At 38.8% G+C, this 12,717-nt stretch overlaps 1 protein-coding gene and 1 long non-coding RNA gene across 7 annotated transcripts in view; one reads left to right on the top strand and one right to left on the bottom strand.

Annotated features, from left to right (window-relative positions):
• PDE4D (phosphodiesterase 4D) overlaps positions 1–12,717 on the bottom strand; it is a 574,941-nt gene that overhangs the window by 16,289 nt on the left and 545,935 nt on the right. For 4 of the 6 annotated variants that reach the window (XM_042454650.1, XM_042454653.1, XM_042454654.1 and 1 more), the window contains exon 7: positions 7,008–7,101. In XM_042454650.1, coding sequence (XP_042310584.1) covers positions 7,008–7,101 — 94 coding nt within the window. Of the gene's footprint in view, positions 1–4,445; positions 6,229–7,007; positions 7,102–12,599; positions 12,683–12,717 lie in introns of those variants that run through there. The other 2 variants (XM_042454655.1, XM_042454656.1) reach the window with 2 other exon arrangements.
• On the top strand, positions 4,421–11,161 carry LOC121923825. Its single transcript, XR_006102466.1, has 3 exons — positions 4,421–4,470; positions 6,849–6,922; positions 8,592–11,161. It is a non-coding gene; the product is annotated as an uncharacterized LOC121923825 (long non-coding RNA).

The following is a 12,717-nucleotide window of genomic DNA, read 5'->3' as shown; positions in this document are numbered from 1 at the left end:
CTCTGAACACTGTACATGAGATGAGGCAACAAGGATTAATTGTTTTATTTGAGGTATTCACGCCAAACATTTGGACGTTAAGGTTGCAAGAACAGACTGGAAAAGGGCTTTCAGACAGAACTAAATAGTCTCCTTTCCAGTGCCAGATAATGGACGTTGCTTCAGATGTAGGACAGCAAGCCAGTATTTGTGTTGCTGCAGTGTGACAGAATTAGGATAGATGCCTAATAGTTTAGTTTAATGTTATTTATAGAAATACTGTATGAAACAAGATTTGGACATGTACAGAAAAACATGCATTTTATTATAACAAAATTAAAATATCACCTGATAGAATATACATCAATGACTCAGATTTATTTATGAGTCAAGATTTTACCCCATATCACTTTCTCAAACAAATCTTCAAGAACCATTCCTGTCCTGAACAATTCCAGACAGAGGTAATGCAGTGAATGAAGAGAGAATTAAAGGAGAAATTATTTTTTCCTCTTTTTAGTTAAAAGAGAGTGATAGAATATAAGAACCCATGAAAACTCAGGAGTATTTCAACAAGCCTTTCAATATGCAGCATGAGACAATGGAATGTTCTTCCTGAAAGATGACTGGCATAACAATTATTTTATGGAAAGTGCTGCCTGAACAAAGACAAATATATTTATATTCTTAATTATTCTCCATTTTTAGCAGATCTGCATGATAGATAATCTGATAATTGCATAGAGTTTTACTCTCGAAACAGCAGTTTACGAAGAAGGGGGTGGCATTAATAAAAAGGTGAGTGTAAAACACTCAAGGATTATAATATAAAGTCTTACAGAATAGTATCAATGAGACTACATAGTATAACCACAATCCAAGTTTATGCTCCAGCTACAGGGGTAGAAGGGGAGGAATTTAAAAGATTCTGTGCTGGCATCCAGAAAGAAACTGATCACATAAGACAAATTGATAGTCATAGGTGATCCAAAGTAGGAAACAGAGAAGGACCGAACATAGGACAATTTGGCCTAGGATCCAGAAATGGAGCAGGAAAGAGGATTATCAAATGTTATGAGCCCAACCGTTTGTTTATTGCAAGCACATTTTTAAGGCAACTAAACCAACAAATGATGGACAATACAGAAATCAAATATCTGAGTGATTCTCAAACATAGGTCCTCCAGGTGTTTTGGACTTCAGATCACAGAAGCCCCAGTCAGTTTGGCTAATGGTCAGAGAGTGTAGGAACTAAAGCCCAAAACATCATCAAAATGGCTGTTCTGGAATTTTCTTAATTTACACACACACACACACACACACACACACACCTTGCCACAAACAAAGATCATGGTGCACATCAAAAACATTTAAGAATACACTTCTTTATATACCGCTACTGTATATATAATTTTTTTAAAGGGTGAGAGATCTGTAGCACTTCACCTTTATCTCTGTTTTATTCAGTACACCCACCCACCCCCCGCCCAGAACAGACTAGTAATTACTGGAAACAGCAAAGAATCTAGAACAGATCACTGCAAACAAGTGAAAATGTCACCAACTTTCCGCCAGAGGCATTCAAACCCTCCAATTCTTTTCTTGCTTCCCCCTGATCACCAATTAAAGAAAACAGGGAGGATGGAAAGAATGCTTGAACTGGAGAAAACCAACAGTAGCTGAAGCATAATGACTCGTATGTGCTCCTTAATGTTTATGGCTTTAGTCATATGCACAAAGTTTAGAACCATCAAAAGGGAGGACTTTAAAGTAAAGTTGTCAGACGAACTCAAGTGAAAGGAAAGATTTTGGAAGATTTTAGATGGGACATGGAATTCCAAGGGATTTCCTAAGGTTTTGTTCAAAGCAAGCAGCTAACACTATTAGTGCTGTGCGCATTTTTCAACGCTGAAAGTCTTCTGCCCTTGCTTCTCATGCACAAAATAATTTCTTTAAAAAAAATACTGCACACCCATTCAGTGGGTCTTATTACATCCATTTTTCAAGCTGTCTAACTATACTTGAAACTGGGAAATGAACAAAATATGATTAAAAGTGTTTCTGCTCAGGTTATGAAGCAGTGATACATTCAAGCCTCTTATTCCAAGTCTCAGGCCAATTCTCAAGTCTCTGCTTTCAGATCTCAAGTCAAGTCTCAAGTCTAGGAGCCAACTTTAACAGAAAAAAAAAAGAGATGGTGGTGGGCTCTGTATGGTGTTTCAATAACAGAAAATCAAGATGTGCACAAAGTTAGGGGAACAATTAAATTATCATAATCAATTTATCAAAATTTCATTTTAGAAAAATAAGGTCTGCCCAGCAGCCTGTCCTTGCTGCACACTGAAGAGCAGCAAGCAAGACTTGCTCCCCACAGCATGGGGCATGTTTCTTAGAGGGGACCAGCAAGTGTGTTAGGCTACTGGCTTGAAATGAGGGTCCACAGGAAGCACGGGCATGCTGTACAGCAAACATAAAGTACCATTTGTGCCATGGCAGGCAAAAAGCAGTGAGACTAAAGCCTTGTTCAAAGGATAAAAGCTGTTTTTTGTTCATTAATGTTTCTAGATGAATTTAGGCCTTCAAGTCAGTAACTAAAATACAGTATACAAGTTGTGAGCTGAGTCAGTGTGTCATTTATTGCTGAGTGAAATCCAAGTCAAGTCATTAAAGTGACTTGAGTCCAATTCAATCGACTTGAGTTTACATGACTGCAGTGAAGATGAAGTTGCAAAATAATAGCAATAGCAATAGCAGGTACATTTCTATACTGCTTATCAGTGCACTTAAGCACTCCCTAAGCAGTTTACAAGGTGTAAGCTAAATACCTCCAACAATCTGGGTTCTCATTTTAGCGACCTCAGAAGGATGCAAGCCTGAGTCGATCTTGAGCCCTTTTGCTAGTATTGAACTCGCAACCTTATAGTTTGTGAGTGAGTGGCTTCAGAACGGGCATTTAACCACTGCGCCACCAGGGCTCCTTATGCCATGCAAACAAATTTTGTTTGCTCCAAAAGTCAGTAGTCAAGATTTTAGGGAATGGGTCCTTTGCCTGATTCCATCACTGCAAAAGGAATCAAAAGAGTTGTTTGTTCAGCACCCTCAATCAAATCACTATCCCTGATTGCACTCACCTGTCAGGTAGTGGTTAGCTTTTGGCATTGTGGTGGTGCTTTCCAATAACTGACTCCTTCACTTGTATTCTCACATGGTACAATGGCATGATCATTTGGGTTAGATTTAAGGCTTGAGCCCCACATCTATTAATGATCCCCAAAGATCTTTAAAATGAATTGGTCTGAGTTTGCCTGATGTGGCGTGAATCAGCCCTGTTTACAGGATAGGCTTGATTAAAGGGGAATACATTTCCTTAGGGTTTGTTTTTTATTTATTTTCATCCTTCACATAGAAACAGAGATAGATACCGTATTTTCCGGTGTATAAGACGACTGGGCGTGTAAGACGACCCCCAACTTTTCCAGTTAAAATATAGAGTTTGGGATATACTTGCCGTATAAGACCACTCCTCTTCCAATGCACATCAAATAAAAATTTAAAAAACATCACTGCATTTACCCCAACTCGTTCTCTAATCCTGGCTTGCTTGCCTGCTTGCTTATCTCTCTCTCTCTCTCTTATCTATCTATCTATCTATCTATCTATCTATCTATCCATCCATCCATCCATCCATTTATTTCTCTCTCTCTCTCCCTATCTCTCTCTCTCCCTATCTCTATTTCTCTCTCTCTCTCCGTCTCTCTCTGTCTATCTCCCTCCCTCCCTCCCTCCCTCTCTCTCTCCTTCCCTCCCTCCTTCCCTCTCTCTCTCTCTCTCTATTTCTCTCTCTCATCTCTCTCTCTCTATCTATCTATCTACTTATCTCTATCTATCTATATCTATTTCTATCTATCTATCTATCTCTTTCTATTTCTCTCTTTCTCTATCTATCTATCTATCTATCTATCTATCTATCTCCCCCCTCTCTCTATTTCTCTCTCTCTATCTCTCTCTCTCTCTATCTATTTCTCTCTCTGTCTATCTCCCTCTCTCTCCCCCTCCCTCTCTATTTCTCTCTCTCTATCTATTTCTCTCTCTCGGCATCTATCTGTCTATCTATCTATTTATATCTATCTATCTATCTCTACCTATCTATCTATTTTTCTCTCTCTCTCCCCCCACCCCTCTCTCTATTTCTCTCTCTATCGCATCTCCCTCCCTCTCTCTCCCTCTCTCTCCTCCCCCCCCTACCTCCGCTCGATAATCCTCTCTCTCTATCTCCCTCTCTCTCTCTCTCTCTCTCTCCCTCTCTCTCTCCCTCTCTCTCTCTCATTTTTTATTTTTATTTACCCCAGGCCTTTGCTGAGGCCTGCAAAGCCTGCCTTGCATGCAGGCAGTGCCCTGGCCTACTATAGGCCAAGTTTAGGGGGCCTGATGCCCAGAAACACCGGCTTCCAAAGGGCTCCGGAGGCCTTTGGAAGCTGGCCGGACAACCAGGTAAGTGCTCTTACCGGCGTACAAGACGCCCCCCCCCCAACTTTTGACCCCGTTTTAGAGGGTCAGAAAGTAGTCTTGTATGCCGGAAAATACGGTAACTAAATTCTGAGCTTCTTTAGTGAGCTAGAGCGAGAAAATTCTTTTAAGTGGGTCATCTCTGCAGGCAATCTTACTTCAGCCTTTCTCCCCACCCCAGTTTCTGAAACTAAGTTGATAACCCTTGTCAGGATTCATAAAGTCATGAATTTTTATACCTTATCCACTAGCAAATGAGAGGGATGTGGATTTTATTTCAAGTGCATCTAGATGAAATAGTAAAAGAGAAACTATAGCATGAACAGGACAAATACTAGCACAATTAAGAGTTATGTAAAAAGGGTCAGCTCTGGTTCATACTTGGATAGGAGCTCATAAATGAATAAAAGGGGCTGTAGGCTGTATTTCAGAGGAAGGAACTGGCAAAACTTGTTCTGAGTATTCCTTGCCTAAGAAAACCTTAAGAAATTAATGGGAGCACTGTAAGTCAACAGGCGACCTGAAGGCACATACAGATACACAAACATAAGAGGAAGGGAAAGCATTACCCTTGTTCCTTCTGATTTGTGACTAACATGGAAAACAACAAATCTATATCAGAGAGCCTCTTGTATCTTCATGCAAGTCCGAATCCTGGAAAATTGGGCTTGGGGACTGAGCTGAGGGCCTCTACACTTACCAAAGGCTACTGGCTTCAGTGTAGTTGTAATTCTTCATGTTAGCAAATCAGCAGAGGTGAGTGGGGCTAATGCATGCCCCTAGTCATGTATTTTTGTAACCAATATGTGCAATGGCTGAATAGGGCTTAATACAATAAAAGTATCAGCAATAAGATTCTCTTCAACTTACTCCTGCTTTCACAATAGCCACTGACAGAATTCTAAGTTAGCAACTGTCAGCACCAGCAAGGGACATCTATTTCTATGTGTCTTTCCATGGCACAATGAGGCCATGGAAGTGGTTTATGCTGCCATGCTAGGACAGTAACAAATCTAGTATCTGGTGCTGAATTAGCCCTCAGTAAAATTTTGGATCAAATTCACTTTCCTTTTGGAGAACATGGTATGAGTATAAATTTGTGCTTTCTGAATTGTGTAATACAGCTGGATACCCATGCTTCATTTACCAGAATGCCAAATTAGCAGCAATGATATAAATCAGAAATTATGAATATATTATTGTTCATGAATGGCTGTCTCTGAGGTTTTCAGCTATGTCAACTATCCATAATAGCCTCTGGGCTCACTCTCCAGAAGGTGATTATGAGGGCTGGGGGATTGTCCAGAGAAGCATGGAATATGGTACAGGTACAGTATGTAATGGGAACTGGTGAAAATATAGTGCCCTACTTTGTAGAAAGGTAATCAGTTCTTTTGATAGTGCAAAGCCACCACTTGATGCAATGCAATGTCTGCAACATTTATCCATGATGCACATCAATTTGTACTTTAAAACAACAAACCACAGTCCAACTTCTAAAAACTATTCCATATTGTATTTTCAAACTTCCTCCACATTAAGTAATTTTTGGCTGAATATATTCTCCAAAAGCAACTTTAATGGATGTAGATGTATCAGTCCTTCTCATCATCACAGAGAAAATGACATCCAGAAGATTAAGGTTGCAAGCCAAAGAAACATGTTGAGATGGAGTGTAAGACCAGGATCCAACTGTGTCATTATGCTGGCCTAAATCTGTTGCACTAGTTGTTCCACTTCTCTCTGTTTGGAAGAACAAATCTACACAAGTGATTCTATTATTTCTAGAGGCTTAAAGCAAGTAATTGCATTTCTCTCAGGGTGATTTCAATGCTCCAAACTGTAAGTGCCCCTAAGTGTATGTGTTGCATGAAGTTTCTGGTGCCACAGAGCAATCTGCTGCAACAACACAAGCTGGTATCTGTGGTATGTAAGTGTTCAACACAGTCTGAGTTTTGCTTGATGTGGCAGCATTTCTCACTTATGGACAGAGAAACCACTTACTGAAATCAGCATGTCCTTACAGCTATGAGAATTAGGATTATCAACAAACAAACCTTACAGTATTTGCCTGCATGTATTGGCGAATGAAATCCTACTCAGATTATTGAGAAGAGAACTGCATAAAATTCAATAAGACTTGAATTGACACCTTCTACATGTGAACAATGCTGTCCTGGCAATATTAGCAATGTTTCTTGCACCTGAGTACTGAAAATAGATGGAATGATCAAGATGGCATAAGAATCTTTATAGGATAAGCTCTGAAAATGGGCATTAGCAACAAAACTTCAATTAATCCACTCTTTTAGAGGTCACAACAATTAACATGTCCTGTTTTTTTTTCTTTGTTTTTGTTTTAGAGAACTTGGAATATGCTGTATTAAAGTTACCTCAAATGAAACAAATTTATTTCATAATCCAGACAAAACACAAGGTAGGAAAATAAGATGTGTTCCTCTAACCTTTCCATGATGAGTAATGTATAGGAAGGAAAAAACAGGAAAAAGCACAAAGCTTACCTAAAAATGTGTTGGATATATATTCAGAGACCTGATTCCCCGATCGGCTCATTTCAGATAAGTGGGTGAGCTCTCGATTGAGCATTCTTTTGAACTGAAAAGAGAAGAGAAACATATGTCAATGGCTGAAAAATGCATACCTTCATCTAAGAGAATTCAAGTTTTTAAATAGTCAGAATCACATTTCAAAATTCATTGAAGCACTTCAGTTTAACAGTATGATAATGGGTAAAACCAGATTTTCAGGGGAAAAAATCAAAATAGTCTCATCAAATGTATTATTCTTACACAATTTTACATAAATGCATCAGAAAATGCCACATAGCCCGAAAAACCTACAAAAAAGCATCAGAAACCGATTGTAGGCATGAGTACAGATCAATTTCACTGTTCTCATCAAATTAACTACATTTTAATTTAGGAAAAAATGAATCACTGAGATGTTTCTGATATATACCCACATCCCACCTTTGTTCTACAGAAGAAAACAACCATTTTCTTGAGTTCTCATATTCCCAAAACATGTTTCTCATTTTCACATGATGCATACAAGTTTTACCTGAACAGGAAAAATTCAACCCACCTGAACAATTTCAAGCTTCCTTGTAGGAAGGCATAAGTAAAAGGTCAACTGCTCTTACTTACTCACTAACAGTACCATCTGTGTATCTAAATTCAACCACACACTGTTTTAAAAATATGTTGTTGTTGTTGTTGTTGTTTTAAAAAATCCAGCTGCTATGGGAGCCTGAGCACTTGTAAATATGGCTTTTTCACAAAATAAGGTGTGTAAGGAAAACAAAACCCACTCATTTTACTAAGATCATGAAAATGGAGATGGAATCACCTATTCCAATTATCAAGTGACAGTATCATTGCCTTCAAATATTTGGTACGGCTATGTTGTTTTGCCTATCTAATTTGTGCATAATACTTGATTTTATTACCCTATTCTGTATATACAGTATTTATGTAATTTTGAAGACTGTCAACACATTTCTCAAAAGACAGCTGGGAAAGCATGCAAGTGTCCTGCAGCATAAACTTTGCCCACTTCTGCCTTAAAATAAGATATGCTGGGGTGCAAAATATGTTTTAAAGGAGAACTGCATTTCTGGAACTGTAGTTTTTGTTTTACACCCATACAGCTCAGTGTTTTACTGCTGAACCACCATATTTCAATAGTCACAAAAACAGCTATATGGGCACATGCAACTGTCATAAGTTGTCTATGCAAACCCTAAACAATCCAATGGAAAGCTACACTAGTTTTAAGAGTTTTAGGTTTGAAAAAACTGAAGAACAGGCATGTACAGTGTAGTAGTGGTATCACCTGTTTCCTGCCCTTTTTCGGATTTGAAGCTGCAGCATTAATAATTTCTGGTGATCTTTGTGGGGAAGGAGTCATAAGTCCAAACCCCTTGTACTTTCTGAAAAAAACATAGGGCCCCAAGGTAGAAGGCTATGAGCTGGGAGGCATAACTAGAAGTGTGTAAAGACTCCAGAAAAAGATTCACAGTTCATATTTACTAGATTAGGAAAATGTACATTTTAAATTAATAATTCTCTTAATTTTTCATATAGAGCAAAAGACAGAAATCAAATTCCATGTTAATGAGTTATTCATGCCACTGGATTCCACCTGGCTCTTAAGGAAGCAGCCTGTTCTCCTGCATAATGCTTAGAAGAGGTCTTACTTCAATCATATTTTGGATATAAAACCTGCACTGGGCAAGATACACATTTGCATTACAAATGCCTCTATCCACATTCTTTTTCAGCTCAAGAACAAACAGATAACACAAGTAACAAAAGTGAAATTAAAAGAGATTTAAGACTTGTCCGGAAAAAAGATGTCTGTGTAGAATGAAGAGATAAAATGACCTACAGTGAAGAACTCTGCATTAAGTATGTTGTCTCATCTTAATGCAGCTAATACACCCATTTGTTAACTATTTTTCTCACACGTTATTGCAACAAATCAGTTAAGACTCTAACAACATTTGGAGAACAGTAAATTCTCACTTTTGCTTTAGGTGCTTACAACATTTTACTAAACATGCATTTTTTCCCTGAAGAAGGTCCTCTGTATACAAATGGTCAGAAGAGGAATACTCTTATCATGGGCCCTAGCAAGAAGCACGTATGTGCTGACCCTCACCTGGAACTGTTTTGTGAAGAGAAATTAGACTATGGTTAGGATCCCTAGTATTTTCCTGTAAAGGGGATGAATGCAACATAATGTAGGGGAGTCAGAATGGCTCTCCTCTTCTCCAAATCCTTCCAAGCCACTCCTCCGCCTCAAGACTTTTCTCACACAAATGTCAGCACATGCCCATTTCCCCTTTGCTACTGACAAACTATTCCCAGCAGATGAGAGCAGTGAACAGGTACTAAATGTAAGCAGAGGTGAGCATATATGTTTTCTATATGTCTACTGGTAAGTGCATAGGCTGAAAAAGTGAGCATGGCTTATTTCTTCCCAAATATTGAAGGATCCACACCCCAGGAGCCCTCAACTGTATTCACAAGGAAGAAGATGGAACCCCTCATTCCAACTCTGCAGTAAGTGAAGTAGGGGGTTGGTTGGTTCAGAGATAGGCCCACTATCTCTCAAACCATTTACTGCCTGAGGGTGAAGAGAGTGCTAACTCTCTTTATCTTTTCAGGTGGTCACAGGGGAAAGGATACCCCCCTCCCCACAACAAGACTAGTGCCAAAGTGCAATGATAATTATCCAGTCAGGCCATTCCATTCTCAGTGGGCCCTGGTGGTGATATCTGTGTGTTATGGCAGCAATCTCAGTACCACTGGGTTGCTACATTCAGCTACTGTCCTCACAATGCCCCAGAATTATGCCACATCAGAAGCATTGGCAGAAATATAAAAGGTAACTAGATCCAGGTACCAGGGCTACTGTAGTGCTGATCACACATACACTAAGAAGCCAACTCAAGACATGCATTAGCAATCAGTCTTAGCATAGGGCTGGGGTATAGGGGACCACACTTGGGACTATTACTTTTTTTGGATTACAGCCCCCAAAATCTCTTAGCCAGCATGTGCTGGCCAAGGTTCTGAGAAATGTACCTCAAAAAGTAACAATCCCCACCCTAGCTGCGACATTCCCAACATCATGCCACACTAAACATACCTCTTCTCTTCTCATTTGGAAGTTAAGTGGGGTCAGACCCAGTTAGTATTTGTAAAATACACAAAGGGAATACCAGTGATTGCAAGGAATACCAGGACTAAGTATGTATCCTGCTTGGCACTTGGAGAGCTGTTGGCAGTCAGAAATGATGCTACTGGGCAAGAAGGTCCAGCACTCTGATTCAGAATAAAAAAGGCTCCTGTGTTCCTAATGCCAGCTCCTGATGCTGGTCCTAAGCCCAACCCTAAATCTCACTACTACCTAAATGCAAAATGATTGTGTCAACACAGGGATGTATACCAGAGTTTTACAATGACCTTCCCTCCCACCCAACAACTTCATCTGAGATTCTTGCAATACATCAGTAAAAAAATCTGATAAGGCATCACTACTCTCTATATTCGTAGAGTCCAGGTATTCTGGCCTGGGCAGCACAATATCTCAAATCTTCATGTTGGTCTTTGGTTGAGAAGGTTGTTCATAATCCTTCTTGTTAATGCTAGTCTTCAAGGATTACTCTCGGTGCTAAGAGACGGTTGTTATTGATGTGGTTCTGTTCCATACAGTCAAAAGGTAGAAGAGAAGCATCTCTATGACACGGTTATGACACTGCCATCTTTCTACCATGCCTGCTTTTCTTATAATGTTTCAATCTACACACAAGGAAAAGGGACAGGGGATAGATACAGTATAACATGATCTGCATGTAAAAGTACATCTGCTGAGCTAAACCTATTCCTGTTTGCAAATTCAGCTTTGCTCTGTCAATCCCTATCCATTTCTCACTGTTTCTTCCAAGTATTGCCCTGCCACTAACAACCCTGCAGTGTGCATTTTCTTTGAACTTGTAGTTGTGCAGTATCTTTAGACAACCACTTACATACGTATGTAGGAATCCAATAAAAGTTGGATGGCTGAAGTAATACTGCAATATAGTCTGGGACATTTTCTTTGGATTTTTTTAAAAAGACATTTGAAGGAAAATATGTGGTCTCTAGTGTTATTTATAATATTGTATGTTCTTTTTAATTGCTGCATCAAAATGACTAATTTACACCAGAGCAACCAGTTCATAAACAAACTTTTCAGCTTTGGAAAAACAGATATTTCAGTTGCAAGTCTTTCAGGGGAAAGTATTTTAAATGAGAATATAGAAAGGGATTTTGCCTGTCCTGGTGTAAATGTTTACAATGTTTGCAGGGTAGGATTTACTGAATAAGCTGAGACCAGAAAAGGATACCCCTGTCTCCACAGCGATTATGGAACTGACACTGATTATTTTAAAAAACAGTAACATTTATTAACAAGAACACACTAACATGCCTGTACACTGCTGAAAGCATTTATTGTCATATGTCATTTGTTAAGGCTCTTATTACATTTGTTAAAATTTAATTAGCAATAAGTATATGAACTTAATGCTCTAAATAAATGACTCTTATACACACCAGCAGCCTACTTGCTGGCTGCCATCCTCAACTGTTTCCTACACTAGAGATGAAACTCTGGCCCCCTACATGACATTGACATTACTCTGTAAGTCCCAACCAGAACAGGCAATGGTGAGATAGGAGTTGTATGATCATCGTTTGTAGAGTCATGCTTCTTCACCGTTTCCCAGATCAAAGCTGTACAGGCTACGTGCCAAAGTAGTGATTATCTTCTAAGATTTGAGATGAGGGAAAGGGGTTGCCAGACACCATCCAACAAACACATTCTATTTAATTTTTATCCCGAAGATAATTTAAAGCCAGTATTAAGCAAATTAGCACATGAATATAAGGAGATGGAGATCATTTAAAAATGTAGGTGTATAATTAATTACCAGCCAAGAGGGGAGAAAGTAGTACACAGTTGTGCACCAGACTTACTCAGCACTGTATATACAATATACACAGCTCAGTATAACCAAACAGACACTATTCTGATTTTATTTCACAAAAGCCTTATAAATCAAGGTTGATTTTTGGCACCAGCACTCAAGGAGAAGACCATTTACAGCCACACAATATTTTGGAGAAGGCTTTAATCAATGTAAGCTGTGCACCACACAGAGGAAAACTGAAAATGTTATTTTAAAAAACCTTATTAACTGAAATCTTAAACGTATGTTTCTTTCAGTCATGACTGTTCTATATACTCCTTATCTAAGCTCTCCTTGCTTACAAGACTACAGCTTTATCTTCACCATAATGCAGCAACGTTACAGGCACATTTAGACATAAAATGGACAGCATACACCCACATTCCGGTCAATTACACATTACAAGTTATGTTAATATACCAATACAACCCTTCGTTCATAAGACAACAGACCAGCATACGAATTATTTACTCATTTCTGACATCTGGATCTGCAGTTATACCAGCTCATTATTAATAGTTACATGAAATTAACACACAATTTAAATGGAAAAACAAATCCAAAACATTCCTACCTTTATGTAGCCCCAAGATACTGAAAGTAAATAGTTTGCTTCGGGCATTTTTGATTTTCTTTAGTGTGATCAATTTATGACAGAATTTTTCAGTCCTTTAGCTCTAACGGAGATATTG

This window comes from Sceloporus undulatus, chromosome 2, assembly GCF_019175285.1.
Source record: "Sceloporus undulatus isolate JIND9_A2432 ecotype Alabama chromosome 2, SceUnd_v1.1, whole genome shotgun sequence".
NCBI lineage: Eukaryota > Metazoa > Chordata > Lepidosauria > Squamata > Phrynosomatidae > Sceloporus > Sceloporus undulatus.
This window is presented reverse-complemented; position numbering and strand designations above follow the sequence as displayed.